A 19,209-nucleotide genomic window follows, 5' to 3' on the forward strand; every position below is an offset into this window, starting at 1 on the left:
GTGGTGAAGAAGTAGTCAAGAATCTGCTGCTGCACGATCATCCTGTGAGCCTGAAATTTGCTTTGTCCCCGCCCTTCTGATTGTTCACCAACAGTCACTGCCACCAGGGAAGGAAAGAGCAGTTTCCCCAGTAACACCTAATTTGGAATTCCTAAACTATAGTGCTGATACTGATACGGTTGTTTCATTTGCATTTAAACCAGTCATTGCGAGCTTGGTTAACTTAAGTGCTTTCCTTTTGGTTTGTGTGCTGGCTTGCTTAAGGTGAAAGATTTCTCAGTGGGTTATTAGCAAATGATCATCAAGTTGGCCCTTTTTAGGGTTGGTCATGGTCCAGTGGTGCCAAATTCCAGGGGTCACAGATGAAGCCTAAATCAGAAGTTTAGGGATTCCTCCTTGCTTACCCTTTCTCCCCTAGCCCACACCCAGACAGGAACTGTCTTAGCTCCACAGCTAAATAGAACTGGCCAGTCCCGGGGCACCTGGGTGGCTCAGTTGGTTAAGTGTCTGACTTCGGCTTAGGTCATGATCTCATGGTTCGTGGGGTCGAGCCCCGCGTCGGGCTCTGTGCTGACAGCTAGCTCAGAGCCTGGAGCTTGTTTCAGATTCTGTGTCTCCCTCTCTCTCTGACCCTCCCCCGCTCACACTGTCTCTCTCTCTCTCTCAGAAATAAATAAAACATTAAAAAATTTTTAAAAGAATTGGCCAGTCCCGCTGGAGGTTGGGAATGAGGCTTTTTTTTTTTTTCCTTCTTTTCCTTTTAAGTTTATTTATTTGAGACAGAGAAAGAGCGAGGTCACATGGAAGGGAGTGTCGGAGAGGAGAGACAGAATCCCAAGCAGGCTCTGTACCATCAGCACAGAGCCTGATGTGGGGCTTGAACTCTTGAACCTCGAGATTATGACTTCAGCTGAGATGAAGAGTCGGACAGTTAATCTTCTGTGCCACCCACGTACCCCAGAATGAGGCTTCAGTTGAGACTCTTAGGGGGCAATCAAAACCATTTGGGAATATAACTATGATTCAGGTATTTTAGGAATTGATGAGGCTGTCACGGACTGCATTGGAAATCCTGGTGCTCAACCAGTTTTGGGTTTCCTTGTGGGAAAAATATATTCCAGTTGCAAAAACCTCATTTACAAGAAAATTTTTAGATCAGAACTCTTCTGTGACCTTGAAGGAGCCTGGACTAAACATGAACCTTGAAGTGTACAAGAGTTGCTTTATCAAAAGTCTGTAATAAATATCTCTCCCTTGGGTGTTATATGGAAACCAACTTGACAGTAAACTATTTAAAAAAATAGATCTCTCCCCATTTTTAAATTAGGCAGTTGCTTCATTAACTTCCCTAGCATTCATTCCCTTTCTCTCTAAAGGTAATAAGGATTTGGTACCGAGCATCTGTCTTGAGTCAGTTGATAAAACCTGTAGGATGAACTATTTGGGAGAAAGGGAGTACATCCCTTGTCTTCTCCTTGCCTGCATTTGGTCTGCAAATATGTCTTGAGGATTTTCTTCCGTGTGGCTAAAGGGAGTCTCGTGTTTGTGGATACATATACCCAGCCAGATGGCTGCGTTGTGCCTATCTTATTCAAAGATCTTATTAAACGTCTGAAAATAATTTTCGTCATTTTCTTGTTTTTTAGAAATACTTTGATGGACCCATTTTGCTCCTAGGAAACTTAGAATTGCATAGGAATACTTGTACCAAGAAAACGTCCGTTAGTTTGTTGTGGCTTCAGGTCTTTGTAGTTTGGAGGGGGTTTTTTCTCCCCCAAATCAGAATATACGTTCAGTTGCATTTTGCTGCTGCATGATTTCTGATCTGCTTTTGTAGAATATTTGGGTGGTTTAAGTTTGTTAAGCCCTCTGTTTTTTTTTGTCTGTTTGTTTCTTTTTACACAAAGTTAAACCGGGGCCTAAGTTGAAAAGGGACCTCAAAGGTCATTGGACTCCTCCCCCTCGTTTTACATATGAAGAAACTGAGGCTCGCCTGGGTGTCTCCCCCAAGAGGGTGAAGAAGGAAATGGTCATGTCTGCTGACTTAGGAAACTAGCTAGACTGGCCATCTGAAAATGAAGATTGCCCCTGCTGCTGGGAAGTGTTGCCAAGCCAAGGAGGACTTCCCAGGCCCTCTCCCCAGCTGTGTCATTTTTCTCACGTGGCTGTGTTGTTAGTGATGCCTCCTCCGTTTCTCCGACAGTTGCGTATATATTAAACTTGAAGAGACCTATGAGAATAATTTATATCCTCTAGATCACCTGAGTTAGATGTGGGAAACCTTTGCCACAACATAGAACTTTTCTTTAATAAGTGGAGGCAGGGCTGTTTATAGAGATGAGATCTTAGTCCTTTATCTGTTCCCAATGCTAATGACCTTCTGTCTGAATTACAATTTTTCTAAGTGAGGGGTCTAGAGTAGATGGTTTCTGTGATTTCTTTTTCTTTTCTTTTCTTTTTTGCTTAAAAAAAAAAAGTGTGACTTGTGGCTCTTTGCTAATCATAATTGAAGACTTAAACTCCACCTGCAGGCCCACCTGTATCCAGGGCTCTGCCTGGGAAAGGAAGAGGTCCAGAATCCTCCGGGGAGAACAGATACCTTGCATGTGCTTTGTTTGTTTCTTTGTGTATTGAGCTTTTCATCTCTGTTGAAGGAGGTGGCAGAATCCTAGAAGAAAGGGAATAAATGAATTGGTAATTTTTGCCGCCTAAAAGGGTATCCATGTCCAATAGATCTGTCGGGGACAGAAGCAGGGAGGCTCTTAAAATCCAGCCAGCACATTGTTAGCTCCACATGCTGACTTCCTTTCCTCCTTCTGGGCTAAATTATCACCTTCTTTTGCATGAGAGCAGGTTTTATTAAGGACTGGCTCGTAAAGGATTTTGTAGATTTAAAATTTGGTAGTAACATAGTTTGGTAAAGTAATTTCCTGACCTTTTGTTTTAGGGTGGGCAGTGGGCAGGGGGGCGGTGGTTAGCAGGTAAAAAGTTGGAAATGTGACCTGGATTGCTTGAGGAGAGATAACCTGACTTTTTACTACCATTATAAGCAACTTCCGGTTGATCGCCATTTACAATAGTAACTACGAATGTTCTCTCTCATCGTCTTTATGAAAGTTTTCATTGTTGAGAAAAGTTGAAACAAGTATACCAACTCTCACTATCTCCTGTCTGCAACTAGCATTTTACTGCTCTTGCTCTGTCGCACATGTATGTATCTGTCCATCCCTCCGTTTAAGATGCTGTGTTATTTTTTTATGTATTTCCAAGTAGTTGCAGATACTAGTGCATTCCTCCCTAAACATTTCAGCACGCTCTTCCTTTCTTCAGTTCAGCGAGAAGGCAAGCAAGGATATTCTGAGAAAGTCAGACTTGGAAGTTCAAGGGCTGTAATTTAAAGACCTGAATTGGAGATTATTAACTTTAAACAACTCCCTTTGCTGTTTGTGTTTTGAAGTGCCAGTTTTTCTATTACATGTGTACTTTAATGTGGCGAGAGTTCATTTTCTGTAGTAATCGAACATCTCCATTAGCTGGCCTTTGGGGGTTCAAATGTGGATTGTAAAGACCACTTTCGGAAGGGTGTGTAAAACAGAGGGAAATTCAAAGAAAATTCTTGCTTTCAGAGTAAAAAGTAGAAGAAAGGGATCTTCAGGGGTGGGTTGTTGTGTTTGTTTTAAGCTGGCAATCCTTTGATCTTGATTAATTATGAACTCCGGGCTCGGCAGAGCAGCCGACAATAAAAGCGAAATCATAAACCTAGATTCAGACTTGGGCCTCTCGCCTCCCAGGCCTCCCTCACCCCCCCTTCACACTGGGTGATCACCCAGAAACTCAGCCCTTCAGGACAGAACCTTCAGTCTGTAAGAAGTAAATTCATTCTATTTGGGATTGAATACATTTTCTTTTTCTTAAGTAATTTACCCATGTCCAAGTTGTCCTGCTCTGGTGATTTTTGACAAAAACTCCGAAATCTTCAATAGATGCCTAGAATGTTAGATGAACTGTTGTGATAAAATCTTCCCATAATTTGCTAAAATGTTTTGTCTGACCCTAAAGTTCCCATGTTAACCATTTAAGAATCTGTGTGTGATGTGTGATAGAATTAATGTTAAAATCCGTGTGTTATGTTGTCACTTCAGTAACCAGCTGTTACAGCAGATGAGATTCCTAGGCGCACAGGTTGAAGGAATGAGGAGAGGAGGCCAACTGGTGACATGTCCGGTTGGGTTTGGAAGCCTTGTCTGGTATTGATTTGCCTTGAAAACAAGAGTCTAGATGTGAGTTATACCCTTTGTGCTAATATAATCCTCACCTGTGACAGGGCAGAGACTCATTTGATGCTAGGTTTTACAAAAGAAATCTTTTCCCCAAAAGAACGGCTTTGACTTTGTTGAATTCTATGGAAATGTAATTTTTTTAATTTAAAAATTATATTTACTTTTTTCGTTGTTGGGGTTTAGTCCTGAAACCAGTGTTTTAAAACTCAAATAATTTAAAGTGTATTACACAGCCTGCTATTAAGGTAGTTAATTAGCCACTGCATAGATACTTGACAGATAAGGATACAAAGGTCCCAAGTGGTTGACCAGAAAACCCGCCTTGGGACTTAGGGCTCACGCCCAGGAAACTCCAGTTCCCTGATTTCCCCAGAGTAGGAAAATTAGGATTTCTGCTTTTGGTAGAGATTAGAGCAAATAGTTTTCAAATTCTAAGAAAAATGATTCCTTTCTTCACTGATTGTGCATCCGCCCTGCAATAAACTACCAAGCCTGTCCTGCCCCATTACTTCAGGCTTGACCTCATTGGGGCCTTTTTTCTAGTTACGTGCATTCCTCACCTCAAGAGGTACTTGCTCTGGAAAGTTCTGTCGACACAGGGAGAGTTGCCAAAGAGCCATTTAAAAAAAAAAAAAAAAAAGCCTGTCTTAGATACAACTTCTGAAATTGCCTTTTCGGGTGCTGAAGTTAAGATTTCCTTCAGCAAGCACTTCATTATCCAGGTTTAAAACTGCTTCGTGTTAGGGTTTGAGGTTATACATTAGCAGCACAGCCCTAACGCCTTATCTTTTATTGTGCGCCGGCTGTAAGCAGCTCATCATCGCAGATAGTATATATTTAATATTCTCGTGGCTTCTGAATTTAAGTGCTGAATTTAAACGTTGGGAGGAAAAGTTTTGTTTTCTTTAAAAAACTACAATTTTATCCCTAAGACCTTTGATATATTAACTAAGTTAAATCAAAAGAATTTTATGGTAGGAAAAAAGAACCCCTACGAGTCTAAGTAGAATCCAGCTGAATCACTCTTTTCCTGGGTAAGATTTATGCTTGTTCAAACTACAGGCAATAAAAGTCAGAGGTGAAATGAAAAACTTCATTTTGCACACGGTCCAGTGGAATGAGTTTAATATAACTCTGTAAACCTTGCTGAGCAAGAGACTCACAAAGGTAATTGCTAACATGGCCACGCACTGCTGTGAGCATGGCCACCTTCTGTTCACAGACCACGAAGCTTTGCGCCTAGAATTGGAGCTATTGCCCAGGTAGGGCACAGAAGCCCTAACTTGGCTTGGCCGGCTGTAGATTTTTCTGGCCCGTTAGAACTGTCTGTAGTGCTCCCAGGTCAGTGCTCCCAGGCTGCAAGGACATCGGAGGATCCCTAATTGCCTCTGCTATTTCCTCAACTATTTCCTCAAAGGCCTCTTTAAGCCTCTGTAAAGCTTATGAATTTAACTTCCAGTCCTGATCTTTGTTCCTTTTTGTCTTTGCTTCATTTCCTTTTCTTGGCTATTATGGGTCACAGGACACAACAGCAAAGAAAGAGGGAGCAGAGTGGTGAATGGCACACTGCCCGGTACCCTCCACTCGGCCAGCCCTTCAGAATGTCCACTCCCAAGGACCTCTACAGGGCAGGTGCCTTGGCCCCATGTGAGAGACAATGTGCCAGAATGTTCAGTGCACGTGCTGCTCTGGCTCCAATGGCCGGAAAGTGTAAAGCAGCACTTGAGATTAGAAAATGTGTCTATTTACATAAAGTGAATTGTAACTTAAAGGAAGATACTATAGAGGCACATAGCAGGCTAAAAACCAGCACTCCTTGGTAAACATTGTACGGGTATTTATTTTGTATCCTAGAATCACTGGCTTATAAACTACAAGTTTGTGGTAGTTTTTCTAAAGGAGTTTTTTGTTTTTTGTTTTTTTAATAAAATTTCAATAGGAAAGGGGCGCCTGAGTGGCTCAGTCAGTTGAGCTCCTGCTTCCGCTCAGGTCATGATCTTATGGTTCAAGCCCCGCATCGGGCTCTGTGCTGACAGCTCAGAGCCTGGAGCCTGCTTTGGATTCTGTGTCTCCCTCTCTCTCTGCCCTTCCCCACTTGCACTCTGTCTCTCTCAAAAGTAAATAAACATTTAAAAAATAAATTTCAGTAGGAAAATAAAAATACTAGTGGCCATATCTAATTAACTTGTTAGCATTGGTTTTAAAATTACTAAATGCAGGGGCGCCTGGGTGGTTTAGTCTGTAAAGCGTCCAATTTCATTCAGTTCAGGTCATGATCTCTCAGTTCATGGGTTCGAGCCCTGTGTCAGGCTCTATGCTAACATCTTAGAGCCTGGAGCCTGCTTCAGATTTTGTGTGTGTGTGTGTGTGTCTCTCTCTCTCTGCCCCTACCCGTTTGTGCGCACAACCACGTGCGCGCTCTCTCAAAAATAGATTTAATTAAAATCTTTTTTTAAAAAGTTACTAAATGTAACGATCATTCCTCTTTCAAACACCAGTCTTACTGGCAGTGCCCTTCACGATAGTGGGAAAAGCTACCCTTTGTGTCATCTGCAGTAGAAAATGGTGTGTGGGTGAGCGGGTCTATTTATATGCTTCAGTGTAGCTAGGTAGCATAAACAACAAAGATGCTGGGTTTATACGTGGCATTTGAGGATGAGAATGGACATGGCCCATATCTCCCTCCCTGAGTGAGAGTAGGACTTGGACATGGAGGGCTCTAGGGACCTTGCCTTACAGCAGAGTTCACTGCCTTATGATGCAAGACTATAGTGGGGATTCCTGAAACATTGTCTCACATCTTCAGTCAGGATTCTGAGCCCGGAACACAGTAAAGGAGGAAAGCCTATTCCTACCCCCATCGCTGCCCACACCCCCACCCCCAGCTGCTCTGGGTCTCCCACAGGACTCCCGGCTTTCAGTCTTTTCTGAAGAGTACGTCCTCAGTCATTGTTAAGACAAGCACCTACTACCACCATCACCCAAAAGGTTCTCTTTATGAGCAAACATTTGATGTATAGAAAATTCATTCTGTGCTTTGTAGTGCCTGCTCATCAGCGTTTGAGAGGAGAGCTGGTGCCTGTATCAGAACTGGCTTCTGCCAGATTTAGCATCTTTAGTGGGCTTTGCTTATCACTGTTTTCTGTAATAGCCCAACTGTGCAAGCAGTACACACTTTGGTAGACCTGTAAGTGGTCAGAGGAAGTGACCTACCTTTAGTGGCTGGTACAGAGCTGAAAATCTTATTACCACCCAGCATAAACCTATATTATGCACAGCCTCCTTGCCTATAATTCTGGAATATATACATTTCTAAAACCAGAGCAGTCCACTTTAAAAAAGTTCTGAAGTAGTTGATACTTCATGAAAGAGCCACTCATGAAACCTGCTTAAATAGAATATGACCAATATCTGGCTTCTCAACATATTTGAATCTAAAATACTTTGTTGATTCTTTGTTTTTTAAATGACTAGACCTATATTTCATATATACTATATGTTCTACATACATACAAGACTTGATATACGTATATAATAATGAAGTCAGAGACGTAAATCTGTAGGCCCAAGGGTGACTGGTGGGATGGGGTGCAGGGTATGATCACAATAAAGAGTGTGCCTGGCTCCCATGGAGGACTTGGATTATATTTGGCTCTGCCTTGGCCAGTGATTCTACCGCATGGAAGAGGGAGCCTGAGAGGCTAGGATCTTGGTTAATCCCTCTCAAGTTCTGGTGAAGTAGTGAAGGGTGGAAAAGAGAGCTGAGAGGAAGTAAGCTGTAATGTTTAACATAATGGAGAGATAAAGAAACCCAGTAATCAGATGAGGGCTGGCCCAGAGGAGGGGGCTGGGAAGTCGGCGGGTGGGGGGGGTGTAAAACCCTGGAGCTGAGTGGGGGTGGGAGCACAGGCCCAGTCCACAGATGACAGATGGAATTATTTTCCGCTGCAGGTGTGCCTGAAATGTAGGCTCCAACCAGGTCTTTATAAATCTGACTTGCACTGATAATAGCTGGAGGTCCATTTTGGATTTTTCTTCTGTTGTCAAGGGCCTGACAGCTGAAAAAGGCAGGCAGTCTGGAAACCTACTCTTAGTGGCCAGGGGAGCTGGTCTTTAAAGGACCTGTTTTGTAATCAATGTCAGGCTTTCAGCAAAAATAATTATGCTGGCTACAACTTCCCAAATTTGTCTGTATCAAGCACTTGACCTCTAGCACTACTTTTAACCCTCGGGACATCCCAGCAGGGTAGATCCTCTCTCTGCCTTTTGCAAATAAGGAAATCTGAAGGTGCTCTAAAGGATTCTTCTACTGAGAAGGTCAAGGCACTGCTGGACCTGTCTGGCTCTGAATGTTGCCTCATCACCATTCCTACAGCTCCTTTGTTTGTTTCCCTTGTTTACTTCTGTAACGAGGTCCACGCAGGGTCCACTTTGAATCTGGAGCGAACTTTGAACATAAAATCCAGAGATCTAACTCTTGCAGTGCCACCTCAGAATCCGCACCCCCAAATAAAAATCTAGTTTTGGAATTGTCCTTACTCTGCCTCCCCATCCTACCATAGGATGTCACCTACCTCTTTTGCACATGGAATCATCACAGAACAAGTTTTATTTTTACAGCTAAGCCCGTATGTTGGGAATGCAAAGCTTTTTCCTTAAACCACGTTTAAGTGGCTGATCTCCAGTTCAATTCATAAAGCCACTTTTACTCCTGATACACCAAAAGAATATGGTATTGTTTGGGTTAATGGTAGTCAGATGCCATATGTAATGACACTGAGTGTTTGGGGGCAGTTTAGTTCAAGTTCAGATGTTAGGATTCCATTCAATGGGTGTTTGGATCTGCATGTGGGACTTCACCAGGTCCTAATCAGTTACACTGGTTTAGTGGTTGCCGCTTGCAGAAGCCTTTTTAAACTTTCTGTTATTTTTGACAATTAATAGCATTTTTTGAAATTTTTCTCAAGTATACCACCACCATTTTCCTTGTGCAGATTAAAAAACTAATCTGCCCTTGTCCTTCCTGCTCCGTCCTCCCCCAAACAAACCCAACATATGGCTTAAACATGTTGTTTAATTCTTTACAGAGAGAGAGGAAGGTGGGAAGGGAGTTTTCCTCCTTTATACCTTTGTGGTAGTAGAGTTCACTGTCACTCTGTTCTGGGTGGGGTGAAGTGCCTGAGTTACATAAATACACCACAGATAGGAAGCAGTTGGCAAGGGGCCATGCAGCTGGATTACCCAGACATCCTTCACAGCTTTTAGTGCAACACTTTATCCCCTGCCTTGTTTTAAATAGCCAGATGCCTCCGTTAATGCCGTCGTTGATGGGGTCGTTGCCAGAGGGGCAGGGCGGCTGGGCGTTCTGTTCCCCCACTCCCAGCGTTCAGACACCCCATCACAGACAAGCCTGTGCTCTGGGGAAAGGCCATGGAAGGACTGAGGGCAAGACAGAGGATGCTGCAGACTGCGAGCCAAGGCCAAAATTAACAGCCCCTGTAGACGAGAAGCCAAGGGGTGAGGGATTCTTCTTAGTCTCTAATAAATGAGTACGTTTTGGAAATGAGTTTATGGCACCAATATAAGTAATGCAAACTTCCCTTTCTCGTGTTTACTTAATCTCCTCAAAGGAAGGGAGAAGAGCACACAGCTGCAACACACACAAAAAAGTAAAAAACATGAAGGTGTATAGCATTTCAATGATTCACCTTGGCCATTTCCTATTGGGGTGAACCCACAGCACACTCCCAGAGGATTTGAGAAAGCTGTGTTATATACTGGAGAATGACAAATTCTGGGGACCCTTCATTTTGCTAGAATAAATGGGGGAGGGGGGAAAGGTATATTCTCAAATTGTATGTAACTAATCTAAGCACATGTTGTCAAATGTTCCTAATGCCTTTGATCTAAAGGAATATGGGTTTGGATCCTGAGATGAATGGATTAGTGATAGAAAACATGTGATTATTAAATTTAGTTTTCTTGTTAAGGAAATCTTTATCCTATCCCAGTGAAGCTATCATGGCTCATAAGCAAATGAATATTGAGCACTTTATTTTTCTCAGAGATTTTTGTCAGCTGCAAATAATTTTTTAAAAATCTGTTTATAAAGCGTGTTTCACCCATTTGTTCCATAGCCTACTACACATAAAGCAGTTCTGTAGGTTCTAGGGATATAGCAGGGAACAAAAGGGCAAAAGCCCTGCTCCCATGGCATTTACAGTCTGGTTGGGAAAAGTGGGCAAGTAGGGCAGATGTTGTTTTAGTAACATGCAGAAAGACAAAGAAGGATGAGAAGATTTACGAGGAATGGAGGGTGCTACTTTACATAAAGTGGACAGAGATTCTTCTCTGATCAAATAACCTTGGGCACAGAAGTGAATGAAATAAGGAAATGAGCTGAGTCGGTAGGGCGGGGGGAAGAGTGAGGAAATAGCAAGAGCAAAGGTCCTGAGGTCAGAGGGTGCTCGATGTGGAGGATAAGGGCAAGGAGGAGAATGATAAGGGCTTGATTTGGATTTTGACTCCGAGTAATGTAGAAAGCTATTGTATAGTTTGAGTAGAGTATCATAACCTGACTCACCTTTCTGTTTTCTTAGAAAGTTGGGCAGGTGTGGAAGGAGGGCAGTTAGGAGGCTGTTGGAATAGTCTGAAAGGTGTTGGCAGCTGGGATCAGGACAGTGTCGAGGGAGGTGGTAAAAAGTAGATTCTGGATATATTTTGAAGGGAGAACCAACAGGATAAAGGACTTGGGAATGAAGAGTTCCATCTGAATCCTGTTGATTGAGATGCCTGTTAGATGCCCAAGGAGCGAAATCATTAGGCACTTGATCTGCTCAGGGAAGAGGTCTGGGTGGAAATGTGAATTTTGTGCACTGTTAGCACCTTTAGAAGGTGCTTGGCTTGGGTCATGGGTGGTTTAGCCATAGTTAGAGGAGAGGCAGAGAATACTGGCACCGAGTAATAGGCGTGCTAGTGGGTGCAGGTGCAAGGTCCCTTCTGACTGCCTATTTTCACAGGGAGGTTAAAGGAAGCTCATCCATCGTCTGAGAGGGACAGGGTAGGTGGACCTGTGAAATGATCTTCTTGTGGACGGATCAGAGAAATGTAGCAGGATACTGGGGGGCACTTAAGAGGCCCCCACCTGAGGTTAGTGACTAAAACTAGACCTATGAGCAAAGTAGTATTCAACAGCCTGGGTGGGGGCATGGAGTTAGGTAGACAGTAGAATTTCATCAGGATTGGGGTTCACCAGGCATTACATTGGAGAAAGAGAGGACAACGTGTTACGTTTTTGTACAGAAGAGTGTCGTGATAGACTGTGGAACTTAAGTTGAGTAGTGAATCAAGTGAGAACGTGAAGGATGTGGGGTAGGGGGAGAAGGGAAAGGGGGTCAGAGCAAGAGATGTTCCCAGGGGATGAAGAATGACAGGGATGTGGAGGGAGGGAGCTGCAGAGTTGGTAAATGGCAGCTAGGGAGCAAGATGCTTAAAATGGAGGTTAAGGAGGTTGTGCAGATATTAGTAATGAGGTCGTGTGGGCGACCTAGGCTTGGGTACCTAAGGTTGGGTGTGAGAGAAGGGCATTGGAGAAGAGTTCCAGAAACTGAGAGGCCAAGGAATTGTGTGGATCTTTTGTGTGAGCAAGGAAATTTTCAAGAATCACGGCAGGAATCATGGTGGAGAGATGGAGGGACAGTGAGCCCATTTGCCAGCATCTTCCAAGAATGAGAGAAGGGATGTGGCCTAGAGGTCTGTAGAAGGGTGAAGAAGGGTAGTGCAGGCCTGGCCAGGCTTGTGAGCTTCTGAGAAACTGGAGAGCTGGCCAGTCGCCAGCAGCAGAGGTGACTACCCTGCCCCACATCTAGCCTCAGCATGGAGAGATGTGGGAGAGAGCAAGTACCTTCCTGTCAGTGGGTCCCGGGAGCTCAGCGCACAGCACATTTACGTTCAGGTTAAGAAAGTGAAAAGAGGGGCGCCTGGGTGGCTTAGTCGGTTAAGCGTCCGACTTTCACTTAGGTCATGATCTCGCGGTTCGTGGGTTCGAGCCCTGCGTCGGGCTCTGTGCTGACTGCCAGCTCAGAGCCTGAAGCCTGTTTCAGATGCTGTATCTCCCTCTGTCTCTGACCCTCCCCTGCTCATGCTGTCTCTCTCTCTCTCTCTCCTAGAAATAAATAAAAAAATATATATATTAAAAAAAAAAAAAAGAAAGAAAGTGAAAAGAACGTCTGTGAGTACCTGGAGCAGTCAAATTCATAGAGACCAGAGTATTGTGGCAACTGCCAGGGGCTGGGCACAGGGGAGAACGGGGAGTTTCGTGTTCAATGGGTATGGAATTTCAGTTCGGGAAGATGAGAGAGGGTCTGGATTGGGACAGTGGTGACAATTGTAGAACAGTGTCAATGCACTTAATGCCACAGAAGCGTACGGTTAAAACGGTAAATTTTACCTCGCATGTATTTTACCAACTTTAAAAATAAAAGGAATAACCTGAGGAAGGGATGTTGGACCTTGAGGGCAGGGGCACTGTGGAGGGGAGTTGGGGCACAGTTGAGGCTGAGCCGCAGGGAGTCCTGGGAAACCTGGTGGCTTCCCCTTTGGGGGTGAGCGCGGTGAGCAGGGGTGGGGGACAGTCTAAATGGTCTCTGGTAGACTTGAGATGTAGTGAGTGGCCAGGCTCTGCCTGCTGGGGTGGGGGGACAATGTTCCCTGAGTCCCGAGGAAAGAGGGGTTCTGTGTTACTCTACATCTTTGTTTCCCTAGAATCTGGCACAGCGCCTGGCATATAGAAGATGTGAATATATGTTCGAATGAGTCAAAGATGACTACTATCCAAAGAAAGAAAATGGCAAAAAAAAAAAAAAAAAATTTAAATGGCCTTGTGAAAAATCCAAATACATTTCCCCCAAAGTGGTGAAGAATGAAAAGCTAGAATTGGTCTCTGGAGAAGAAAGAGGATTTTTGGCAAATGTGCAGAAGAGCTTATTGCGAAATTGAAGTTTAGACTGGAAAAAATAAAATCATAAACAGAAGGTTGCACATGTGTAAAGGGTATTGGAACTGAAACATGTTCCCACCTTTGCAAATGACTGCGTGGTGAATTTGCGATTTGGAAGTGAACTTTCCTATTCTTGTGCTAAATCAGAAGCTTATTAGTGAGCTTTATAAAGTGTTAAACATACGTCATGCATTGTAAACTAAGTTTAAAGTGTTGAAACTGTAAAATAGCCTCTTAAGTTAATCGGTTTATCTTTCCTAACTTATAGATAACAAATTATAACAATTAGCTCATTCGTTTTATTATTAATACTTAGACCCAGATTCTAGAGAATGTTATGCCTGCATACATCTTCAAAGACTCGTAGATATTTTTTAATTACCGGGTATCTTTTTTAAAATGTGCTTTTGTAGCATATTCAGTTTAAGTGTGGGGTTTTTGTTTTTTGGGTTTTTTTGTTTGTTTCCCTAAAAGCGGAGAAGGGTTACCTTTGAAGATCGCTGCCAGGCATAGATTTTCTTTTGAAGGGTCCAGAAGAGTTCTGGCCGATGGTCGTCTTGCCTTGTGAACATGTCCTGCAGCTACCAGACCATTGTCATACCCCATTCTTCTTGTTGTTGTCGTTTTAGTGACAGCTATATTGTGCGTGTCAAGGCTGTGGTTATGACCAGAGATGACTCCAGCGGGGGATGGTTCCCACAGGAAGGAGGCGGGATCAGTCGCGTGGGCGTCTGTAAGGTCATGCACCCCGAAGGCAATGGACGAAGCGGCTTTCTCATCCATGGTGAACGACAGAAAGACAAACTGGTAATGGTAGACAGACAAACTGGTAATGGTAGACATGCAATGCACAGCGTTAAATCAGCAACGACTGATTGCTTTCTGTTAATCATGGCCCTCTTCTCATAGGTTTGTTTGTCTTCGCAAACTGTCCCCCCCGCCCCCCCCCTTATTTCTCTGACTTCAGACTGTTTTGAAAGCTTCAGAACTTACAACTCTGGAGCTGATGCCAAATACCAAACGTAACCCTGGCTTTGCAGCGAAGTCCCTTTTTACCACAGCAGATAACACAGATGCTTAGTATATTTGGCCATCTTATTTGCGTCTTTGATTAATTCAGCTGTCTTCTGTCACTATAACAAGATATTGAAAACAAAAGTGTGTTCTTTGTCCTGAATTACATTCTAGTGAGCTGTGGAGTCTGGGTTTTTAAAAATGTCGGGTTTATTCATGGAGCATGCCATCAAGGTTTGATGGTTAAAGGTCAAATGCAAAGGCAGAATGTCACCTGACATTTGTTTACTTGTAAATACTGTTGATCTAAAAGATACCGTTGCTTTTATTTCCTATATAATGAATAAAACATGTTTGGAAAAAGTGGTGGTATCACACGACTATAATAATTCTACATGCTTATTAAATACATACTTTGGAGAGTAATCCTCATTCTCTCACGTGACTGGAGCATTGGTAGTTCATAACATATAGTTTCATGAAGGAACTTGGATGTCCAGTTCTAAGTTATGAAGGAATCCATGATATGAAGAAAAATTGATATTTTTAATTGGTGGCCTTGAACCTGAAAGAATGTTGCCCCATCTGTATTTGATCATGGAGGTATACTCAGAAGCCAACTTTTGCTTGAAAATGTGCAGGATCTTATTAGATCTCAACAAAAAAAATATAAAGACACCACAGGAAATGTCACTGTGACATTTGAGACCCTTAACAGCGAGCATGTCTGTTGAGTTTTATATGTTAAATGTACAAATTTAATCTTCTTTTGCAACCACTTCTTACTGTTTAAAAAAAGTTACCAAATAGATAAGACAGTACAATTTGTGTTATATATAGATTAACAGAAATGCTATTTTCACACTTGATTCATTTCCAAAAATGAAATGAATGAAAGTTTAAAGGGAGAACATAGCTCATTTTAAGAAGTGTGTCCATTCAGAAAATTCCCTACATATTAGTCAAATAACTAAAGCATTCTTATTTACAGTGTAGCCACACTACCAGGAAAAGTGAAATAACCCCATTTAGCTAACACTGACCATGTGCTAAAGGCAATGCTTGTCCTTTGGTTAGGTTACATCACTGTGTTCTCACAATAGCCTGTATAATTATAACTGAAAAAACTAAGATTTTTAGATAGACTCCTTGTTCTTGGTGACCCATCTTGAGGGCCTGTAACTAGCATTTGGTACTCCATCACTCCAACCCTAAAACCGAGCCAACCCAAGGTGCACAACCACCTATTTAGCCCTTTAGTGTAGTGCATATTTCCATTTTTCCATAGCTCTGATCAGAGCTTGTCAACAATTTGGTGTCTCATTTGCTTTGCTGGAACAGTCTCTAAGGAATTTTCCTCATTGCTGTGTAAAGCTGATATAATACTGTTTATTTGTTGATCTCCTTAGGATTATTATAAATATTAAGGTTCTTTCCTCCTCTCCCTCTCCCCTGCGGCATTACCTACCTTCATTTTCCACCTTTACCCTTTTCTTGGAATAATTTAGGGGGTCAAATTTTTATGACTTTTGATACTTCTACAAAGAACTGCTACCAGCATATATGAGAATTTCCTGTAACACCTTAAGTGTCATATATTTTAAATACTTTTTTATTTCTATTTGAGAGAGTTGAGAGCACGAAAAGAGAAAGAGAATCAGCCCAATGAGGTTGGGGTGGGTGGTAAATCCCGTGACCCTGGGATCATGTCCTGAGCCAAAAATCAAGAGTTGGACACTCAACTGACTGAGCCCCCTAGGTGCCTGAGGGTCGTATATTTTCAGTCTTTACCAATTTGACAGAGTAACAGTAGTATCATGTTATTAATTACCAATGGTATCAATGTTTTTCTGCTCGTTAAATAGTTGTTTAACAGTTGTAACTGAATTATCTATTAATGTCATTCGTTTATTCGTTTATTCGTTGGGGCCTTATTTTTCTCCTTGATACATATGCCCTCTTATGTAAGAAAGCTATTAATCTTCATCTGCCATATTTACTGCAAATACTTTAATAATTCGTTGCTTGCCTTTTTATTTAGTTGGTGTTTTCTAACAAAAATGTTGACAAGGTTTTTTTTTTTCCACTTTTTTTCTTTCTTTTTATTATTACTTTTGTGTTAGCAAATTATCTTGCCTGAGCAGTTAAATCTTTTTAGATCTATTTTTTCTTGGTATTTTCATGGTTTGTCCTAGAATATGTCAACTTAAAATGGCCTTTAGATTGTCTCATGCAGCCCCTTCATTTTAGAAATCTATTTATAAACTTGTATCTTAGCATTGACTTACATAATAATTGTAAACTTTCACCATTTTGGTCAAGGCAAGGCCCTCTGTTAAATTCCTGTAACATTCTTAAGGAGGAAGATAGTCTTATATTTACTTGGCAGTGGGGAGACTCAGTGCTCCAAGAAGTGATCCATTTCCTCGGTCCAGGGCATGTGGTCATTAGCAGAACCAAAATGGGCAACTATTGCATTGTGAAGCCAGAACCTGGTCCCTTCATACTAATTCTGCATAGTAATAGGGTAGTCGTGGTTGTGGACCAGCTTCTGTAGTTTGTTGCTGTTGCACAAGGATTGTGTGCCTTGGCCCATTCCCCTTCCCACCTCCCACCCCCGTCATGTTTCTCTGTCCCTGTTTCTCTTTCTGTCCCCTTTATATTCTGTGACTCTACTTAAAAGACTTTTATATGCACTAGTACTGACGTCACACACTCATATATGCAGTTGTGCTTTTCCATCTTTCCGTCCCTCACACTCTGGGAAATTCTGGACTCTTCTACGCAGTGCTGCTTAACCCTGACCCCCCTGCCCTGTCCCGCACACATACCCTTTGGAGATACAGGGACTCCAAACTTCCATAATACAGCACTCCTGCCCCCTGGAGGGTATGAACCCACATGGGAGCTTGCAAATAGGATAGGCTGTTGAAGGACCCTCTATCTAAATGGTGGAATAGTAGGGGAGGGTGGAGATCATTTTTGAAACATGGTGGATGGATAGTACCAGAGTTCCTAGTATTCTAACTAGTTAGGACAAGAAATGCTTTTTCTGGTAGAAACAGTGTTTTCTAAAAAATCACTAATTTTTCCAATGTAGTTCAGTTCTAGCATTTAGCAAGTTGTTTTTTGTTATTATTTGAATTCTGTATTGAAGCCTGTGAACAGAATTTCCATTGTTTCTATAGGAAAAATAAATGTTCCAGAGACATCCATTAAGAAGTCGTTACTTGAATAATTTAAGTTGGAGACAGTCAAATTTTCTTGAGAAATTATGTGTAAATTCAAAATTTCTGAGTTGAATCTTTTTTTTAAGTTTATTTATTGAGAGACTGAGTGCAAGTGGGGGAGGGGCAGAGAGAGGACACAGAATCCAAAGCAGGCTTCAGGCTCTGAGCTGTCAGCACAGAGCCCAACGTGAGGCTTGAACCTGTGAACCATGAGGTCATGACCTAAGCAGAAGTCAGATGCTTAACTGAGCCACCCGGGCACCCCTCTAAATCAAATCATTTTATTTTATTTTTTTAATTTTTTAAAAAAATTTGTGAGAGAGAGACAGCGTGAGCAGAGGAGGGTCAGAGAGCGAGGGAGATACAGAATCCAAAGCAGGCTCCAGGCTCTGAGCTAGCCGTCAGCACAGAGCCCAACGTGGGGCTCGAACCCACAAACTGAGATCATGACCTGAGCTGAAGTCAGACGTTTAGCCGACTGAGCCACCCAGGCGCCTCTAAGTCAAATCATTTTAAGTGAATTAGAGAAGTTTACTCCTTAAATCCCATGGGAAAACAGATTGTAAAGATGAATCACATAATCTGAAAGATTGGTCATTCTATTCATTGTACATGAATAGAACACACATTTGGTAGGAGTTCCACCTGGTAGAGCTCTTTAATAGCAGTTTGGCAGGATATTCATTTTAAATATACATACTTTTTAACCTGGCAGTATCGTATTTAAACCCTATCCTGTAAGAGTAGACTTCTACACAGTGATTTAAGGAAAGCAATGGTTTTCAAACATTTTTAGTCTCAGGATCCCTTTACACTCTAAAAATTTCTTGAGGACCCCCAAAAGCTTTTGTTTTATGAGTTACCGCTACTTATTTTTACCATATTAGAAATTAACACTGAAATGAAAAAAAAAATATTTTTGACAAATCTTCTAGAACTATTTTCCAGAATAATAATAATGGAGAGAAGAGTAGCATTGTTTTATATTTTTGCAATCCCTTTAAATATCTAGCTTCAGAGAAAATAGCTGGATTCTAATATCTAGTCCTGCCTTCAAGCTGCTGCAGTATGGTTTTTGGATGAAGTGTATAAAGAATATCCAGCTTCACACAGATGAGTAGTTGGAAAAGGGGGAAAACCTTTTCAGGTAATTATAGATGTACTTATTGGATACAACACCAAAATTAGGCCTGTAATAGTTTCTAACATATGGAATCTGAAGCCACATTAATGAACTTTTCATACTGTGCTACCTTAAAAAACTACTAGTTTTCTTTCACTTTGAATGGTGGATCTTTTGCTCATTCCTGATTTTTTTTTTTTTTTAACATTATGTCACTTGAAAAATAATGGTTTACTGAATTCAGGTCTTCCAAATGTTGATAACGTCTAATTCTAATAATGAAAAAGTCCCATTTCTCAACATCATTAGAAAAGTCATTAAGTATTGGGAAGCTGTCCAAAATCCTAATTTCACTTGAAAGTTCAGATTTTATTATTGGCAACAAACACCTCCAGTTGTTTTCTTTGAAGTGACAGGCTCACTGTGTTCATTTTCAAGAAAGTGCGTGCCGAATACCGGGTCTGAATAACCATCGTTCATCTGTCACTTGCTCTTTCAAGTAAACCTGGTGATCCACGAAAAAGGCAGTTAAATTCAACTCACAACTGAAACCGTCACACAAGT

General features: G+C 41.9%; 1 protein-coding gene across 1 annotated transcript in view; it reads left to right on the forward strand.

Annotated features, from left to right (window-relative positions):
- The window catches only part of SPRED2 (sprouty related EVH1 domain containing 2), a 111,464-nt gene that overhangs the window by 65,935 nt on the left and 26,320 nt on the right, over positions 1-19,209 (forward strand). The window contains exon 2 of the mRNA XM_039243173.1: positions 13,908-14,085. Coding sequence (XP_039099104.1) covers positions 13,908-14,085 — 178 coding nt within the window. The remainder of the gene's footprint in view (positions 1-13,907; positions 14,086-19,209) is intronic.

The sequence above is a fragment of the Hyaena hyaena genome, unplaced genomic scaffold, assembly GCF_003009895.1.
Source record: "Hyaena hyaena isolate Hyena2069 unplaced genomic scaffold, ASM300989v1 scaffold_224, whole genome shotgun sequence".
Lineage (NCBI taxonomy): Eukaryota > Metazoa > Chordata > Mammalia > Carnivora > Hyaenidae > Hyaena > Hyaena hyaena.